Source organism: Lissotriton vulgaris, chromosome 3_1 (assembly GCF_964263255.1).
Source record: "Lissotriton vulgaris chromosome 3_1, aLisVul1.2, whole genome shotgun sequence".
Taxonomy (NCBI): Eukaryota; Metazoa; Chordata; class Amphibia; order Caudata; family Salamandridae; genus Lissotriton; species Lissotriton vulgaris.
Genome location: NC_141689.1, coordinates 1,919,328,497 through 1,919,346,048, shown reverse-complemented (window position 1 = coordinate 1,919,346,048; position 17,552 = coordinate 1,919,328,497). Strand labels below are relative to the sequence as shown.

The 17,552-nt window shown below is 43.0% G+C and overlaps 1 protein-coding gene across 2 annotated transcripts in view; it reads right to left on the bottom strand.

Annotated features, from left to right (window-relative positions):
- SMIM31 (small integral membrane protein 31) overlaps nt 1–17,552 on the bottom strand; it is a 249,008-nt gene that overhangs the window by 85,961 nt on the left and 145,495 nt on the right. The window contains exon 2 of one of the 2 annotated variants that reach the window (XM_086962392.1): nt 626–756. In XM_086962392.1, the coding sequence (XP_086818518.1) occupies nt 626–737 (112 nt within the window). In that variant the 5' untranslated portion in view covers nt 738–756. Of the gene's footprint in view, nt 1–625; nt 818–17,552 lie in introns of those variants that run through there. The other variant, XM_086962391.1, reaches the window with a different exon arrangement.

The following is a 17,552-nucleotide window of genomic DNA, read 5'->3' as shown; positions in this document are numbered from 1 at the left end:
CAGTTTATGTTTTTATAGCATAGAGGTGAAAAATAACTGGTTAATTTTAGTTAGACTTTGCTTTAAAGAAGAATCTGCCTTTCCATAAATATGATTTGGGCCCAGAGTTTAATTGAATCGATGTTTATTGTGTTAAAGATTCTTTTTTCATATTTAAAACATGTGCTATATTTTGATAAAGTATGTGTGGTGCTAGAGGAAGATTTAGTACAGTGACCCTTTTGAGTTATTTTAAAAGACGTCACCAGATAAAACCACAGGAGCAACCAGAACAAGCACTGAACCAACGAGTTTGGCAACACTTCCAAAACAGACGTCAACCCTCGCTCTATGTATGCAGTCCATTAAACTAAAAGAAAGACTAGTTCCACAGTTTTTTCAGCATTCTTCAACACGAACACTGTTATTGGCACTTATTTTAAAAAAATAACAATCAAAACTGTAACAACAAGTGCATAACACAAGCAATTTGAAAAAAATAAATCGCAATAAAAAATTAGCTTCTTTAATTAGTTTAGTTGTTAGGTAAACGGTATTAATAACATGCAATCTCCTTCGTTTGCTCATTAATAAAAAACAAAAGTCTCTCCTAAACGACCATTGTGTGCACCTTTGCTGTAGTTACCTGCGCTGTCTTGCTCGGGCTCGCTGTAGATGGAAGCCAGGGTAAATATGGAGAAGACGACGAAAGCTAAGAGGATGAACGCGACTTCCAAATTTGTGAATGGAAGCGCCATGTACTGGAGCCGACTGCACCTGAAACAAAATATCCAACGAGAGTTTTCATGAGAAAGAAACGGGCATGTTTCAAGAAACAACAGGGACATCCGGGATACGAACCACCAGTTAAACAGGTTGAACTGCTTCTTGAGTAGAAGCCAAATTGCAGTATGCGTTTAGAAATACAGAGAGAAATTACTGAAAACCTTTAATCCTTGGGTAACGTACCTGAAGTTCAGGACACAGTGCAACTCGAACCCCTTCCTCCTGTGGCCGGTACCATTGCAGTGTCTGGAGGACACGATGCCGTCACACCCCGCCACAAGTAAACATGGGAGAGACTTTCAACAAAATACGTTAATTACCAGGTACTAGGTAATCTTTTCTAGCGAATACAATGGGCTGACATGCCGGCGTGATGGCTAAAGCAAGCAAGGTAATTTGAATTGGTTTACAGGGACCGTTGCACGCCTTTGCATTAAGCGCTAGACTTCAAAAAGGGAAAACTAATTTGAGTGATTATCGTGCCAGTAAAGCCGACGCTGAAGGGTTAAAACTGTAGCATGGTTGAGGGCTTGGCTGCCATTCTTTAAGTGGAGTGCACTATCATACATGCCAATATTTTAGAGCAGGCAAGTGGAAGAATTAAAAATATAGTCAGGAGAATGTATTTTCGCCACTGGTTTATACTGAAGCAGAGGCAATCTATCTGCCTGAATCAGGGCTGTTGGAATGTATAGTGACAATCAGCATATCATTTTAATAACATAGCACAAACAAACATAGAGTTCTATTCTATGCTTTTGTTTACACTATGTAAACATACCAAAAAGGTAATGTTAAGGCCTGTCACATGCTCCCCCTTAAAGAAATGAGACCAAGGTGTGAACCTTTGATGTCAGAGGTCATTTTTGGAAGCAGGGATTGGAGCACTACATACCCTCCCAACCCCTTCCCCCTTGCATTTGGCTGGGAGGACCCGAAAAGAAGAGTGTTAAGATCAGTGAAGAGCCAGATGCAGTTGAATTGCATAGCTGACGGCAGTGGCCGGTGCCATTTGATGGAGCTTATGGGGTCAGAGATGGGTGAACCTAAAACACCCTTGATTCGCCCTGACTCCACTTCCAATCCCAGGAAGTGTGATCTGAGGATCACAAGAAATCCATGAGATGGCTGGCATATGTATATGATCAATTGCAGTTCTCGACTATGTCACAAATTGGAATTACGCTCTTTCTTGGAGGAGGAAGGCCCAGATGCGGTTTTCCTCACAAAAGCCTGGCTACTAGATGAGTTGGTGCCCAACATCACTTAGACTTGCCTTCGGGATACTACGTCTGCTGGAGAGACCGGGTGAATAAAAAGGGGGGTGGGATTGCTATTAGTCTCGAGGAGGCATTTAGATGCACCCATGAAACTTTATTTCTTCCTGACTGAGGCGAAAGTTTGGCCTTTGCCATATCCTTGACCCCGAATTTCACCTTCTCAGGTGTGCTTATATATCAGCCTCCATGTCCCTGTGGCCAATTTGCCCAGGCTCTTCCTGGTGCGATTGCTAGTTTAACAATTAATAAGCCTAACTTTATTGTACTGAGAAATTTTAATGTTCATCTCGAAGATTCTAAATGTTACCGATCCGAGTTATTACAAGACCTCACCTCCTTTCAACTACTTCAAAAAGTGTCAGGCACAACACATGAAAAAAGGCATTTGTTCAACCCTATTTTCCACAATGACCCGCACCTGAAAGTTTTGGATCTGCTACCTGTGTTGTGGTCAGAACATTTTATGATTCCCATGATTCTGTGTACTCCTTTTCATAACCCCCCCGATTTCTAATAATTCCTTAATTGCGACTCGCAATTAAGGAATATCTCCCCATTCATTCCTATGGACCAAGAGGCCCATAGGAATGAATGGGAAGACCATCTCAATTTGCTAATCGCAATAAGCGATTCGCAAATTGAGATTTCGATTTCAAGGGTGCAGGGGTGTCCAAAGGACACGCTGTTGCACCCCATAAATTGATGTGTGCACATATGTTGCGCACACACATGCCCTTAGGGCATGTGTGTGCGCAACATGAAACTTTGAAACTTTGAAAAATGCACTTTAGTGCATTTTTCAAAGTTTTTGCTATTTACCACGTAGTTAGACTTTGCGGTAAATAGCGGCCCCAGATTGCAAATTCACAATTTTAAAATGGTTCATGAATTGCATTTAAGGAATCTCAATTTGAGATTCCTTAAATGCAATTAATCGCAATTTAGAGATTTCTTAATTTGCGATTTTTGCATTTGGGATGATGAATCCCAAATGCAAAAATAGCGCTCGCAAAGAGCCAGATTCTCAGAATCTGGCCCATTGCGAGCCGATTTTAGTTTGATGAATCTGGCTGAAAGTGATTTGCCCAGAATCACAGAATGTTGAGCGCCATTGCTGAGACTCGAATCCCGTTCGCCAGAGTTGAGATTGACCGCCCTAGCCGTTAGACCACATCATCTCCCCAAACAGTCTCTATATCATGTTATCCCTGTGAAGTCACTTAAATGGTGTTCTCTGGGTAAATCCGCTCTGGGTACACTCCCCACCTTCTGACACTTAGGAAAGATTGAAAAAGGAGTGAGAAAAAGTAGAGGAAAACTTATGATGTGCAAGGCTACAAGGTAATACCATTCGGAAATTAAATTGCCCCTAGTTGCCTACTATGCAGTTTCAAATTGTCAAAACATTGACAGAATTGAAATCGGATGTCCCCCCACCAGAATCTTCCCCTAGATCACTGTAATGATTTTGCGATTCTTAAAAAAATGACAGATATTTACCCCACTTTTCAGGAAGTTGAAAGAGAACTAGATTCAAATAGAAATGAGGGAGAACAGGAGTAGAGGAAGGTTTGACTCTAGGGCTTCCCACACATTACTTTTGATAGTTTTGCAAGATTATTTAACAAAGTGAAATTAGGATCCCATCTTGATCCCCCCCCCTCACATTCTTTCTCAAGCGGCAGATCACTTCTTCCAGTCCTGATAGAAATGTTGAAGCACTCTTTGTTAAATGGGTCAGTACCACCTGCATGGAAACATGCAGTTGTGAAAGCCATATTGAAAAAGGCTAATTTGGACCCTCTTTGCTTAGGGAACTATATACCCATTTTGTTGTTCCCAGGAATGAGCAAGGTTTTGGAGATGCATGTTAACCAGTATCTGTCTGGGCTCATAGAAGCAAACAATGTCCTATACCTGACCTAGATGGGGCTTCAACCAAAGTAGAAAACTGAAACCGCTCTTTTGGCTGTAGTGGAGGAGTTGAAGCTGCTGTTGGATCTAAGAGGTATGGTTGCCATTATACTCCTTGATCTCAGTGCTGTGTTTGATACAGTCAACAAAGGAATTCTCATTGAAAGAATAAATATTACAGAAGTCACCGGAAATACCCTGAAGTGGCTTACTTCATTTGTTAAAGACAGCACCTTTTAGGAGTTTGATAAATCCTGCTTTTCGGGCACCTTCCCTCTGAAATATGGAGTGCCCCAGGGCTCTTCACAGGGCCCTATGCTTTTTAATTTGTACAAGAGCCCTCTCGCGAATATTTGTCTTTTGGGATATCGATAGTGTCATATGCTGAGGAAACTTGGTGTTCTCACTTGTTCTCGAACACATGCCTCAATCTTCATCTCTTGGGCCTTGCATGGAGAAGGTAGCAAGTTGGGGCACCAGCTCTTACCTTAAGCTAAATGGGGACAAAACTGAAATGATGATACTAGGCAATGTCCCTAACTTCCAGCTGATTTTTGGCTGGCCTGATTCCTTATGGTCACTTCCTACCTCAAAGACATCATTAAAAAGTCTGAGGGTATGGCTGGATAAGTCCCTTTCAATGGATACCCAAGCAACAAAATTATCGCCAACTACTATTGCCTTTTTAGAATTTAGCAGAAAGTTCTGCACCTGCCCCGTCTTTTATCCAGAAGGCTTGTGTTACAGGCAAGAATTCTCTCTTATATAATAGCAAGGGGAGCTTAGAGGGAAAAATGGGTACTATTAGGGAAAGCCCTCCACTCAATGAAATTCAATCCAAAAAATTCCCTATACCCAGGACTCAAGTTAGCAATTATCTAACGGGCGTGAGAACATTCTCCAACAGAATTTTCTATAGTAAAATTCTGGATATACCTCTTCTTGATTCTATGTTTAGATATCCATTGTCTCTAATGCCCCACTGTCCCAATCAAACACCTGGTTTGTAAAATACTAATAAAAGGGTTCTTGGGATGATTTAAGGTTCCGAAACAAAGGCTGCAAGGTTAATACTACAACCGACAGCAAGGCGGAGAATTGCCTTTTCAGCTGGTACGAGTGAGCATAGCTGATCCAGGCTTCCTGTTTTAAAGATGTCTGAAGTGGGTGCAGCAACAGTGTGTTAACCCTGATGAATCTGCCATAATATCTACTGGGCAGTGAAACATGTCGGTTGCAGGTAGTGGTATGCGACAATAAGCTACCAGCCTTTTTAACTCAGCAGTGCATACCTCAGTTAGTAATAAAGTGGTTCAGGAGGTTTGACTGTTGATTTTACTTTCACTCTGTATTGTTTTTGTTAGGAGCTATGCTCTAAGTTCCTTGCTATGCACCTTTTTCTTTAATCCTTTTTCTTCACTTGTTCACAAACTCTGGAAAAGGAACGGCCACCTATGATGAGAAAGGGGCAAAGTATTTGGTAAACATCTGACCAAATTGCCCCGAGGGTGTTCGCCCGTGAGGTGCCTTCCTCTCCGCCACACATTTTTTCTGTATTAATTGTGTTTGTGTGGGTGTATGTATGGTCCTATTTAGGGCTGACATTATAGGTTGCGCCGAGTTGAATATACAGTGAACCCCCCTTTTATTAGTATTTTACAAACCAGGTGTTTGATTGGGACAGTGGGGCATTAGAGACAATGGATACCTAAACATAGAATCAAGAAGAGGTATATCCAGAATTTTACTATAGAAAATTCTATTGGAGAATGTTCTCATGCCCGTTAGATAATTAATTCTCTCTTGTTCGGACTACGGGAACTCGCTCTACCTGGGAGCGCCTACATTTGTACTAAGAGACTTCAAGTAGTGCAGAACAAGGCTGCCTGCTTCTTGCTCAATATCTCAAGACATCAATCAGCTCAGCAGAGCCTGGACAATATGCATTCGTATCCTGTAGACCAGAGGGTGAAGTTTAAGGCACTAGGTTTAATATATAGGGCATTTCAAGCAAAAAGTCAACCTTTATTACAACTGTTAATTTCACCTTATGCCCCAGGTAGAACCCTAAGGTGAACCGAGGCTTGACTCCCCCTCTCTGCTGATTGAACACCTTCAGGCTATGGGCTTTACAGATTGGGCACTGGCACTCTTATCCTCCATCCTCATTGATCACTCCCAAAGGGTGTTGCTAAATCAATATCATTCAGATGTTTTTTCCTTACCTTGTGGAGTACTGCAGTCTCATCTTTTTAGCCCCACACTATTTAACCTTTATGGTTCTCCACTTTCCACCATCATTCGCTCTTGTGGGTTGTATGCAATATACTCCGACGACACCCAGATTATTGTGTCGATCCCTGAGAACTCAGCAGCTACCGCAGTAAATTTCTTTCAGTATAGGTCCGCGGTCGCAGACTGGATGGAAAGGAATTTTCTTAAACTTTATGGTGAGAAAATTAGGTGGTGCTTTTTAGGACGCAAATCTCGATTTGGAATGGATATTGATGGCCGGAATTCTTAGGCACCCTCCCTGCTCCAGCCAAGAAGGCCAAATTCTTAGGGTGAGCCTAGATAGTAAACTGTCCTTGAATGGACAGGCCAATCAAACATCTGCAACTTGCTTCTGGCTTATAAGAAGCTAAAGAAAATCTTCCCCTTCATCCCTCTGTCAGTGCGGAAGTAGGTCGCCCTGGCATTGGCCATCTCCAGAATTGATTATTGTAACTCTATCTGGATTCTAAAATCAGCACCCAGGCAAAACACCAGGTAATACAGACTGCTCTTGCTAGAGCGATCCTTGACATTCCTAGCCACCAATGAGCTTCTGCGGAGCTATGTGAGCTGCACCGGCTACCCACCAGAAAGCGATTTATGTTTAAGGCAATCTGTATTGTATGCAAGGCTCTCCATCAAGCCAGTCCAGCTGGGATTAGGGATATGTTTCACCAGTACCCTCCAGGTAGAAATCTTAATTCTATCAATCGTAACTTTGTTATCTTGCCTATAGTTCAGAGGGCGAGATGGGGGGGCAGAGCCTTTTCAGTCGCTACTGTCAGACTCTGGAACTTGCTTTACCAGTCTCTGACTGTAAATATTGGACATCTGCCTTTCAGAAATGTACTTAAGACCTGGTTGTATACCATCTAGGCAGCCTCTACTAGAATTAAATGCTTGATTTGCCTCTGGAATGTATTGAATTGCTGTGACTACAGCCCCTTGATGCCTACAGCTGAATGCTGCTCTTTGTAGATTAAAAATTAAATAAATTCAAAGACTTGTGAGCGTCCACAATATCCAGAGAGCGAGAAGTGGAGGGTTCTCCTTTTTTGTTTACACTGCGGTCAAATTGTATAACTCTCTGCCCCATTCAGTGCAGCTCATTGACAATGAACGTTTGTTAAGGAAGCACCTGAAAACGTGGCTGTTCGGCAATTAGCCTATTCTACTGTCACCTTTATTGTCATGCATTGTTAGTTTGTGTTGCAGATGTTAGCGCTGGGATGCCTTAAAGGTAGGTATGTGCTTTACAAATGTGCCTAGAATACACATATACACACTGTGTGATTTTCACATTAAAGTTGACCAAAGTTAGTGATGCTCACTTTCAGTTAACCATAGTTAATGTAGGCCTCAGTTTAACAACTCATGCTAATATTGAAAATGCATTTTGGCTGCCATGGTTCTGTTTCCATTTTCTCTAGTTCCAGAATCCAAGCTACAGCAGTTGAGCTAATTACATTTTGCAAATGTTTCAGTTTCTGTGAGAAATGTCCACACATCTGCCTGGGACAAGTTGACCGCGATGTATTATCTTGTTATGAGATAAATCTTGAAGGATGTGCAGCTGCAAGCTTCCATTGTGTGGTGGCAGGGAAGAAGGGTCAAGTCATTTTATTGTGGAATGTGAATGCTGGAAATCTGATGGAACCCCATTACCTGAGACCCCCGGGGAGTGTTGAAAACTGTTGAGAATTCTATTAGCATTAGGGATTTTATGATCAGGGAAAACTGAAATGTACTTGATTTGCATATGACTACTTTAAAAATCTTTCTATGTATTTGCTATAAGATGAATCGCTTCAAATTATATTGACCAGCACAATATAGGATGATTATTGATTCATGACTAATTTGAGTAATTCATTTGTAACTTTCCAAATCCGCTATTAAAGCTTCATTGTATGCAAGTCTACTATTCTTTGTCTTTTTTGTGGTACCTAATGTGCTTCACTGTTAAGCCTGGGACTAACTGTCTATTCGCTTGAAATCAGCTTGTACTAGATTTTGCACAAAGAGTCTTCATGGTACAAATCCCAACCTGCTGCAATAAACTCTTCTACCAAAAGCCTTCATCATAGCCCCCAAAACACTGCAAGTTGCCAGTGTCACTCTAATTTACGCATAACCATTATCGCTATTAAAAGTAAACCACTTAATTTTCAGGTAAAAATAAACACAAACAACATCTTAGTGCAATGAAGACACTTAGAGCCAAAAATTGTTCCTGTTCCCCATGTGTTTATCGATGTAGATGGAGCCGGCCCATAGCGATTAGAAAAGTAAAACATCTTGTTTCATTTCATCAATAAGTGCAAAAAGTATAATAAAGTGCAGAAAAATAATGATTGCTGGGTAGAAACCACATACTACAGTCAACAGCTTTGTTAAGGTCACACAATCAATTGATAGAGCTACTAAAATGTTCATGGGTCTAATTAATCCATGGATATCTTCTCATATTTAAAGTTAGAAAACATATAAAAGATAATGTAATGCACACATTGCCTATATAATCACCAAAATCACAGAAACTTCAATATTTGCAACTTCCATTTTATCTAACACAAATTACAGAATTGGAATATATAATTCCTTGTTAATTCTGCTAAAAACATGCTACATAATATTATGGCTATAAATACCTAAAACTAAAATCAACAAGGAAGCAAAGAGAAACGTAAGAGCAGACAAGCGAAGATTCATCAATTGTCTTGCCCCAGAAGCTCAGGAAGCAGCAAACCATGAAAACTTGAAAGAAATCTACGACATAACAAGAAAACTCTCCGGCAGATATAACAAACCAGAAAGACCTGTTATAGACAAAGCAGGAAGACAATCATGGGTAACCTAGGCCAACAATGAAGACCGGTGGATCACTTAAAAGAACTGCTGAACTAGCTCATGGCGCAGTCTCCACCAGACAAGCAGCCAGCTGACATGGACTTGCCAATTGACTGCAGAAAACCAACCAAGGAAGGAATACGGCAAGCCTTCAAACATCTGAGAAATGGGAAGGCTGCAGAACCTGACAACATTATTGCAGATGCATTGAAGGCAAACATTGAAACATCAGTAGCCATGCACTACCCCTTGTTTTAAAGGATCTGGGAAGAGAAAAAGGTGCCATCAGACAAGAAGGAGCCATATTCCTAAGAAAGATGACCTGAGTAAATGCGCAAACTACAGAGGGATAACTCTTCTATCAACCTAGAGCAAAGTGTTGAACAGAGTCATCCTGAACAGAATGAAGGTACAAGTCAACACTCAGCTGCAAGACCAGCAAGCCCGCTTCCGCAAAGAGAGAACCTGCAAAGACCAGATTGTCACACTGGGCATCATCATTGAGTAGTCAATTGAATGGAACCCTTGCTTCTATCCTAACTTCATTGGCCATGAGAATGTATTAGACAGGGTGGACCTAGACACCCGAGACCCTTTGGAAACTCCTCTGCCACTACGGTGTGCCAGATAAACTTCTCAGAGTCATCAGGAACTCTTACGGGGAAATGACATGCAAGATAGTCCATAGAGGACAACTCATGGAAGCCTTCCAAGTGAGGATTGGAGTCTGCCAGGGTTGTTTGCTATCGCCAGGAAGACATCCACAGCAAGAAGAGGAAATGGGATCCAATGGACACCTTGGACACAGCTCCACGACTTGAACTTTGCAGACGACCTGGCCCTACTCTCCCATTCACATCTTAAGATGCAAGAACAAAATCACAGTGCGGCAGCGACATCAGCCCAACTTGGCCTCAACATCCACAGGGGAAAAGCAAAGATTGTGAAGGCTATAATGACCAGCATAACTGCAGTCACTCGTGCAGGCGATGCACTGAAAGAGGTTGATGTCTTCACCTACCTGGGCAGTGTCTTAAACACACAGGGTGGCACAGACGCTAATGTCAAGGCAAGAATCGGCAAAGAAAGGGCTACCTTCATTCCCCTAAAGAAGATCTGGAGCTCCAAGGACCTAACGCTGCAAACCAAGATAAGACTTTTAAACACCAACATAAAATCAGTCCTTCTGTATGGAGTTGAAACCTGGAGGACAACAGTGGCCACCACCAACAAAGTTTAGACCTTCATCAACCCACTGTCTGAGAAAAATTCTCCAAATCTTCTGCCCAAACACTATCAGCAACAACCACTTAAGGCAGTAGACTTTTCAACCCACTGCTCATGAAGAAATCCTGAGTAGACGCTGGGGCTGGATAGATCTTGCTCTCTGCAAACCCGCATCAAACTCCACCAGGCAAGTCCTGATCTGGAACCCTGAAGGGAAAAGGAAAAGAGGAAGACCAAGAAACACCTGGTGCCGAGGCCTCAAGTCTGACTGGAAGGAGATGGGTTACACCTGAAGTCAAATTAAAAGAAAGATTGAGTACTCTGTTATTTGTTTAAATGCATTCTTGCACTAAATCTCTGCATGATTAGGTATACAGATTAGTGCGGAATGTGGGAGTGTTGGAAAATGGGCAATAATTGCTACTAAATGGGAGGACTTGGGCCAATTTAAGGAGGAGTTTGGGACATGCTAATACAAAATACATGCCCACAAAAGAAAAATACTATTGAAATTCACAAAATACACTTCTAATGTTACTACTGCTTACATGTGTAAAAAGTGGCTCAAATGTACTGAGTGTGAGCAAAATATATAAATATATTGTGATTATTTTATTATTTAACACTCATTTAATTTGCTGGGTTAATGTGCTACAAACTGTAATTTTGATATTTGCAGCGTAATTCTAAATATTAGAAATTATTTTACATTTATGTTTTGTGCTACAATATTGGTATTGGAGAGAAAAAAGAAACTTTATTACATTTCTACATCACCATAGGGCACCTCCGCCAATAGGTAAAAAGTTACCAGTAGTAATTTTATACTTGTAAATTCTTTGATAGGAGTACACCCCATCATGGGGGTGCAGAGGGACCTAGGTGTAACTCTCCACTTGTGAATGCAGAATAGTAAAAAAGTAGAGCTACACCTAGGTGTAGGGTTAACTAAACACATAAGTAAATATGCTCCTCTATATTTATGTTTGTGAAGGAGCCTAAGGCCAGATGTATGACCATTCGGTTTTACGAGTCTCTAATTGTGATATTTTGCAACTCGCAATTAGAGACTTGCAAAATCAAAGGTATTAATGTGTCTGGGACTCATTTAGTGATTCCCAAATGGATTGCAAGTGGACCTGCCTCGTCAATATTGATGAGGCAGGTCGCAATATGTGCCATTGAGAATGGATACTATCACAGGGATGGTGGCCTGCTGGCTGGATTCAGCAGATCATCATGTTTGTTATTGCTTTTTAAATAAAGCAATTTTGTTTTGTAATGCAGCCCGTTTTGTTTAAAGAAAAACGGCATGCATTTCAAATAAAATAAACAGTTTCTTTTCAGTTTTTAAGAGCTGGCAGTGGTCCATGGAACCACTTCCTACTCTTAAAAAATGTTTTCACCCACATTCACAAAAAGGAAGGGGTCCCTCAGAGACACCTTCCCATTTGCGAATGGGCTACCTACTCCTTTACTGAGTCAGTAAATTATGAATGTTTTGCGACCGCATTCTGGTCGCAAAACATTCACACATACCACCGCTATTCGGTATTAGTAAGAGGCTATTAGGTATTAGGAAGGGACGCCCTAAACACGCCCCTTTCTAGTACTGAAATGCAAAATGTAATTTTTAACAAGTTACTGAGTCATAGTTTGCCTTTTGTACATGGCAAGATAGGTTTTACCGGTTGCAAGCGGCCCAATGAGCCGTTTTCAAATGGTAAAATGCATTGTACAGCTGGCCCCTAGTGTTTGTGAGGTTGGTCATAACCTATATTTAATGCTTTTAATGTTCCCTCACCAGCAGCTTTGATAGGCAAGACCGGTACAAAAGAGGGTAGTGATGGACGGAGCATCTGAACTAATCAAACACTCACACCCAGTCAACAGATCTGGGATTAATCCATCACCATTCTTCAGCCCACTCTGCCACCCCAGTTCAGACATGGCCATATGCAAATCAGTCTGACCCTGTGCCTCATGGGAACAGTCCGGCCCGAACTGCCAAGCCATGCCTTCCCTGGACCGGATTCAAGCTTCCTAGGACCGGTTTCTGGCATTACAGCCGTCTTCAGCCAGGCTTGCTTGAATCTAGTGGCAAAGTGAGCAAGGGATTCACGTCTGAGTAGACCCTGCCAACTGGTGGCAAACAAAGCAGTACAAAAGAGGGTGGTGATAGACGGAGCATCTGAACTAATCAAACACTCACACCCAGTCAACAGATCTGGGTTTAATCCATCATAGTTCTTTAGCCCACTCTGCCACCCCAGTTCAGACATGGCCATATGCAAATCAGTCTGACCCTGTGCCTCATGGGAACAGTCCAGCACGAGCTGCCAAGCCATGCCTTCCCTGGACCAGATTCAAGCTTCCTAGGACCGGTTTCTGGCATTACAGCCGTCTTCAACCAGGCTTGCTTGAATCCAGTGTTAAGTGAGCAAGGGACTCACGTCTGAGCATACCCTGCCAACTGATGGCGAACAAAGCGGTACAAAAGAGGGTGGTGATGGACGGAGCAACTGAACTAATCAAACACTCACACCCAGTCAAAAGATCTGGGTTTAATCCATCACCGTTCTTTAGCCCACTCTGCCACCCTAGTTCAGACATGGCCATATGCAAATCAGTCTGACCCTGTGCCTCATGGGAATAGTCCAGCCCGAACTGCCAAGCCATGCCTTCCCTGGACCAGATTCAAGCTTCCTAGGACTGGTTTCTTGCATTACAGCCGTCTTCAGCCAGGCCTGCTTGAATCCAGTGGCAAAGTGAGCAAAGGTCTCACGTCTGAGCATACCCTGCCATCTGATGGCAAACAAAGTGGTACAAAAGAGGGTGGTGATGGACCGAGCATCTGAACTAATCAAACACTCACACCCAGTCAACAGATCTGGGTTTAATCCATCACCGTTCTTTAGCCCACTCTGCCAGCCCAGTTCAGACATGGCCATATGCAAATCAGTCTGACCCTGTGCCTCATGGTAACAGTCCAGCCCGAACTGCCAAGCCATGCCTTCCCTGGAAGGGATTCAAGCTTCCTAGGACCGGTTTCTGGCATTACAGCCGTCTTCAGCCGGGCTTGCTTGAATCCAGTGGCAAAGTGAGCAAGGGACTCACGTCTGAGCATACCCTGCCAACTGATGGCGAACAAAAGCGGTACAAAAGAGGGTGGTGATGGACGGAGCAACTGAACTAATCAAACACTCACACCCAGTCAACAGATTTGGGTTTAATCCATCACCGTTCTTTATCCCACTCTGCCACCCTAGTTCAGACATGGCCATATGCAAATCAGTCTGACCCTGTGCCTCATGGGAACAGTCCAGCCCGAACTGCCAAGCCATGCCTTCCCTGGACCAGATTCAAGCTTCCTAGGACTGGTTTCTTGCATTACAGCCGTCTTCAGCCAGGCTTGCTTGAATCCAGTGGCAAAGTGAGCAAAGGACTCACGTCTGAGCATACCCTGCCATCTGATGGCAAACAAAGCGGTACAAAAGAGGGTGGTGATGGACGGAGCATCTGAACTAATCAAACACTCACACCCAGTCAACAGATCTGGGTTTAATCCATCACAGTTCTTTAGCCCACTCTGCCACCCCAGTTCATCCTGGCTGATGAGGATTATGAATCCGATAGTAAAGAAACAGAGGAAGAAGGAGGATAAACAAAACTAGGCCGGCCTCCAAATAAATGTAGCAAAAGATCAGGAACCCAGAGTGATGGATTCAGAGACCTAGTTTGTATGTTATGGTCACTGCATGAGTTATGTCAGTGTATACCCGAAGAAGAAAGAAAAATTTCTTTCTAGAGTCCCCTCACTCACCAGGGTTTCCCCACGGTGACATGCTTTATCATTGGGGCCATCCCAGTTCTCTACGAAAAGGGGCGTGCTGCGACTAGCGAACTACGCAGGAGCACTTTTTTTGTGAAAAGACTAAGTGTGGTGCAAAGTGATGAGGTAGTGGAGTGAGTGTAAGTGAATTAAAAATACCGTGCTAGTGGGCCTCAACAAATTTATTCTGCTCCTAGTTTGGTATAATAAAATGGGGGTGACACTGCTATTTGACCTTAAGTAGGGTCAAATCAGTGTTTCTGGTCAACATGTTTCAAGCTCCCCAGGCTTTTCGTCAGGACCATACAGGGTCCAGCCCTGTATATACCACTCTTATATCCTAATGAATAGGATTGATGAAAACACTATATATAACGCTGTTATCTTTAAAACATGCGTGTTATACATACGATTTGTACTTTGTCGATGTTTGTATGTATTGGTGCTTAATAGCACTTCATGGTCTCTGGTGGGGGCGGGATCACCTCATGGAAGCATTGTTCCTTATCGGCGAAACCGCACGGTGTTACCTACTCGTTCCCCTCCGGACCGCATATTGAACACTGATTTGACCCTACTTAAGGTCAAATAGCAGTGTCACGCCCATTTTATTATACCAAACTAGGAGCAGAATAAAATTGTTGAGACCCATAGGCACAGTATTTTTAATTCACTTACACTCACTCCACCACCTCATCAATTTGCACCACACATAGTCTTTTCACAAAAAAAGTGCTCCTGCGTAGTTCGCTACTGGTATACACTGACATAACTCATGCAGTGACCATAACATACAAACTAGGTCTCTGAATCCATCACTCTGGATTATGAATCCGAAACAGGTCCCAGGATGCTTGTTTCCGGTCCAGGAAAGACATGGCCTGGCAGTTCGGGCTGGACTGTTCCCATGAGTTTACAGGGTCGGACTGATTTGCATATGGCCATCTCTGAACTGGGGTGGTTGAGTGAGCTAAAGAATGGTGATGGATTAAACCCAGATCAGTTGACTGGGGGTGAGTGTTTGATTTGCTCAAACGCTCCGTCCATCATCCCCTTTTGTATTGCTTTGTTCACCCTAAATTGGCTGGGTATGCTCAGACGAGAGTCCCTTGCTCACTTAGTCACTGGATTCAAGATAGCCTGGCTGATGAGGATTATGAATCCGATACAGGTCACAGGAGGCTTGTTTCCGGTTCAGGGAAGACATGGCTTGGCATTTCGGGCTGGACTGTTCCCATGAGGCACAGGGTCAGATTGATTTGAATATGGCCATGTCTGAACTGGGATGGCTGAGTGAGCTATAGAATGGTGATAGATTAAACCCAGATCAGTTGACTGGGGGTGAGTGTTTGATTTGCTCAAACGCTCCGTCCATCATCCCCTTTTGTATCGCTTTGTTCGCCCTAAGTTGGCAGGGTATGCTCAGACGTAAGTCCCTTGCTCACTTGGCCACTGGATTCAAGATAACCTGGCTGATGAGGATTATGAATCCGAAAACCGATCCCAGGATGCTTTTTTCCGGTCCAGGGAAGACATGGCTTGGCAGTTCGGGCTGGACTGTTCCCATGAAGCACAGGGTCAGACTGATTTGCATATGGCCATGTCTGAACTGGGGTGGCTGAGTGAGCTACAGAATAGTGATGGATTAAACCCAGATCAGTTGACTGGGGTTGAGTGTTTGATTTGCTCAAAGGCTCCGTCCATCATCCCCTTTTGTATCGCTTTGTTCACCCTAAATTGGCAGGGTATGCTATGCTCAGACATGAGTCCCTTGCTCACTTGGCCACTGGATTCAAGATCGCCTGGCTGATGAGGATTATGAATCCGAAACTGGTCCCAGGATGCTTGTTTCCGGTCCAGGGAAGACATGGCTTGGCAGTTCGGGCTGGACTGTTCCCATGAGGCACAGGGTCAGACTGATTTGCATATGGCCATGTCTGAACTGGGGTGGCTGAGTGAGCTAAAGAATGGTGATGGATTAAACCCAGATCAGTTGACTGGGGTGAGTGTTCGATTTGCTCAAACGCTCCGTACATCATCCCTTTTTGTATCGCTTTGATAGGCAAGACCAGCACTGTTGTGCTTGAAGCATGTAAAATAGTTTCCAAGGTTTCAACAAATGTTTGTGGTTATACTGTTTGTAACAGCTGTGTAGTCAGTGTTGCATTTTATTCTAACTGTAAAACATAATATTAAATTTGGGATTTTAGTGTTATATCTTGCTTTAGTAATAGTGAAACTATACTAGCTAGTTTGTGAAGTCTACTATACTATTACTTTTAGCATTTGGCGAGCCGAGCAACATAGGTGTTTCCTGTGGTGGTAGGGTCAATTCATATCCAAAAGATTTAAGCTTTTGCGTCTGAGTAAGCACCGAGGGGCAGATTTACAATGAAAGTGACTCAGTGCATTCCGCAAGCCATTTGGCTGCGCCACACTGAGTCACTTTCAAAGCACAGGGATGCAACATATTTACAAGAATATGTTGCATCACTGTGCTTCCCCTTGCGCTGGCGCACAATCTGCAGCCATGCGCCGGCGCCAGCACCGTTGCACGATGGTGCAAGGATGCCTGTGTTGTGGGGAGATTGATTTTGTGCAGGAAGGGGCACCTTCCTGCACAAACACAATCATTACAGGCATTTTCTTCTTTCAATGTGCGCAGTAGAATGCAGCACGCATTGAAAGAGGAAATGAACGAGCAGAAATGAAAACATTCCTCCTCGTGGTACCTTCCTACGCCGCCCCTGGGGAGGCATAGCATTCAGACGCATTTCCAGATCTATGATCCCTCATAAATCTGGAAATGTGTCTGGTTCCATGGGTGTTGCTTGGGAACACCCACAGCAACACCCATGGAACGCCCCGTCCACGCAAAGTACTACGTATAAAGGGACGCCCGTATTTACAAGGACAGGAAAAGTCACGCAGGGTGGCTTTTCCTGTCTTTGTAAATATGGAGAAGTAAAATGCACCACCCAGTAGGTCACAAAAAGTGATGCACTGATGGTGGAGGGAGTTGCAAATCTGCCCCAAGTGTAGCCCTTTCTCAAACAATCACTTGTTTTTATTAAATCTCTTTTTGAACTTCTTTTCTGTTATGGTCTTTCAAGAGAAACATTCACATTATTTGTTCATAAACCGCTCACTGTTTGTACTCCAGGGCATATATTTGGGCAAACATTTACAATGTGTATCAATACTATAGATGCTGACATTGATCTTACCATACCTAAGATCCACCCAGTTCACTAGTGATCCCACAACTCCTTCAGTAAATTTCTTAAAAGTACCATTAGCAATCAAAACATTCTTATCTCCATTTGAATTGTTTCTCCACTTTCAGCTTCAGAAATATTAGTACATTTCTATTAAAACAATAGGAATTAGTAATGTTCTAATATCTGGGA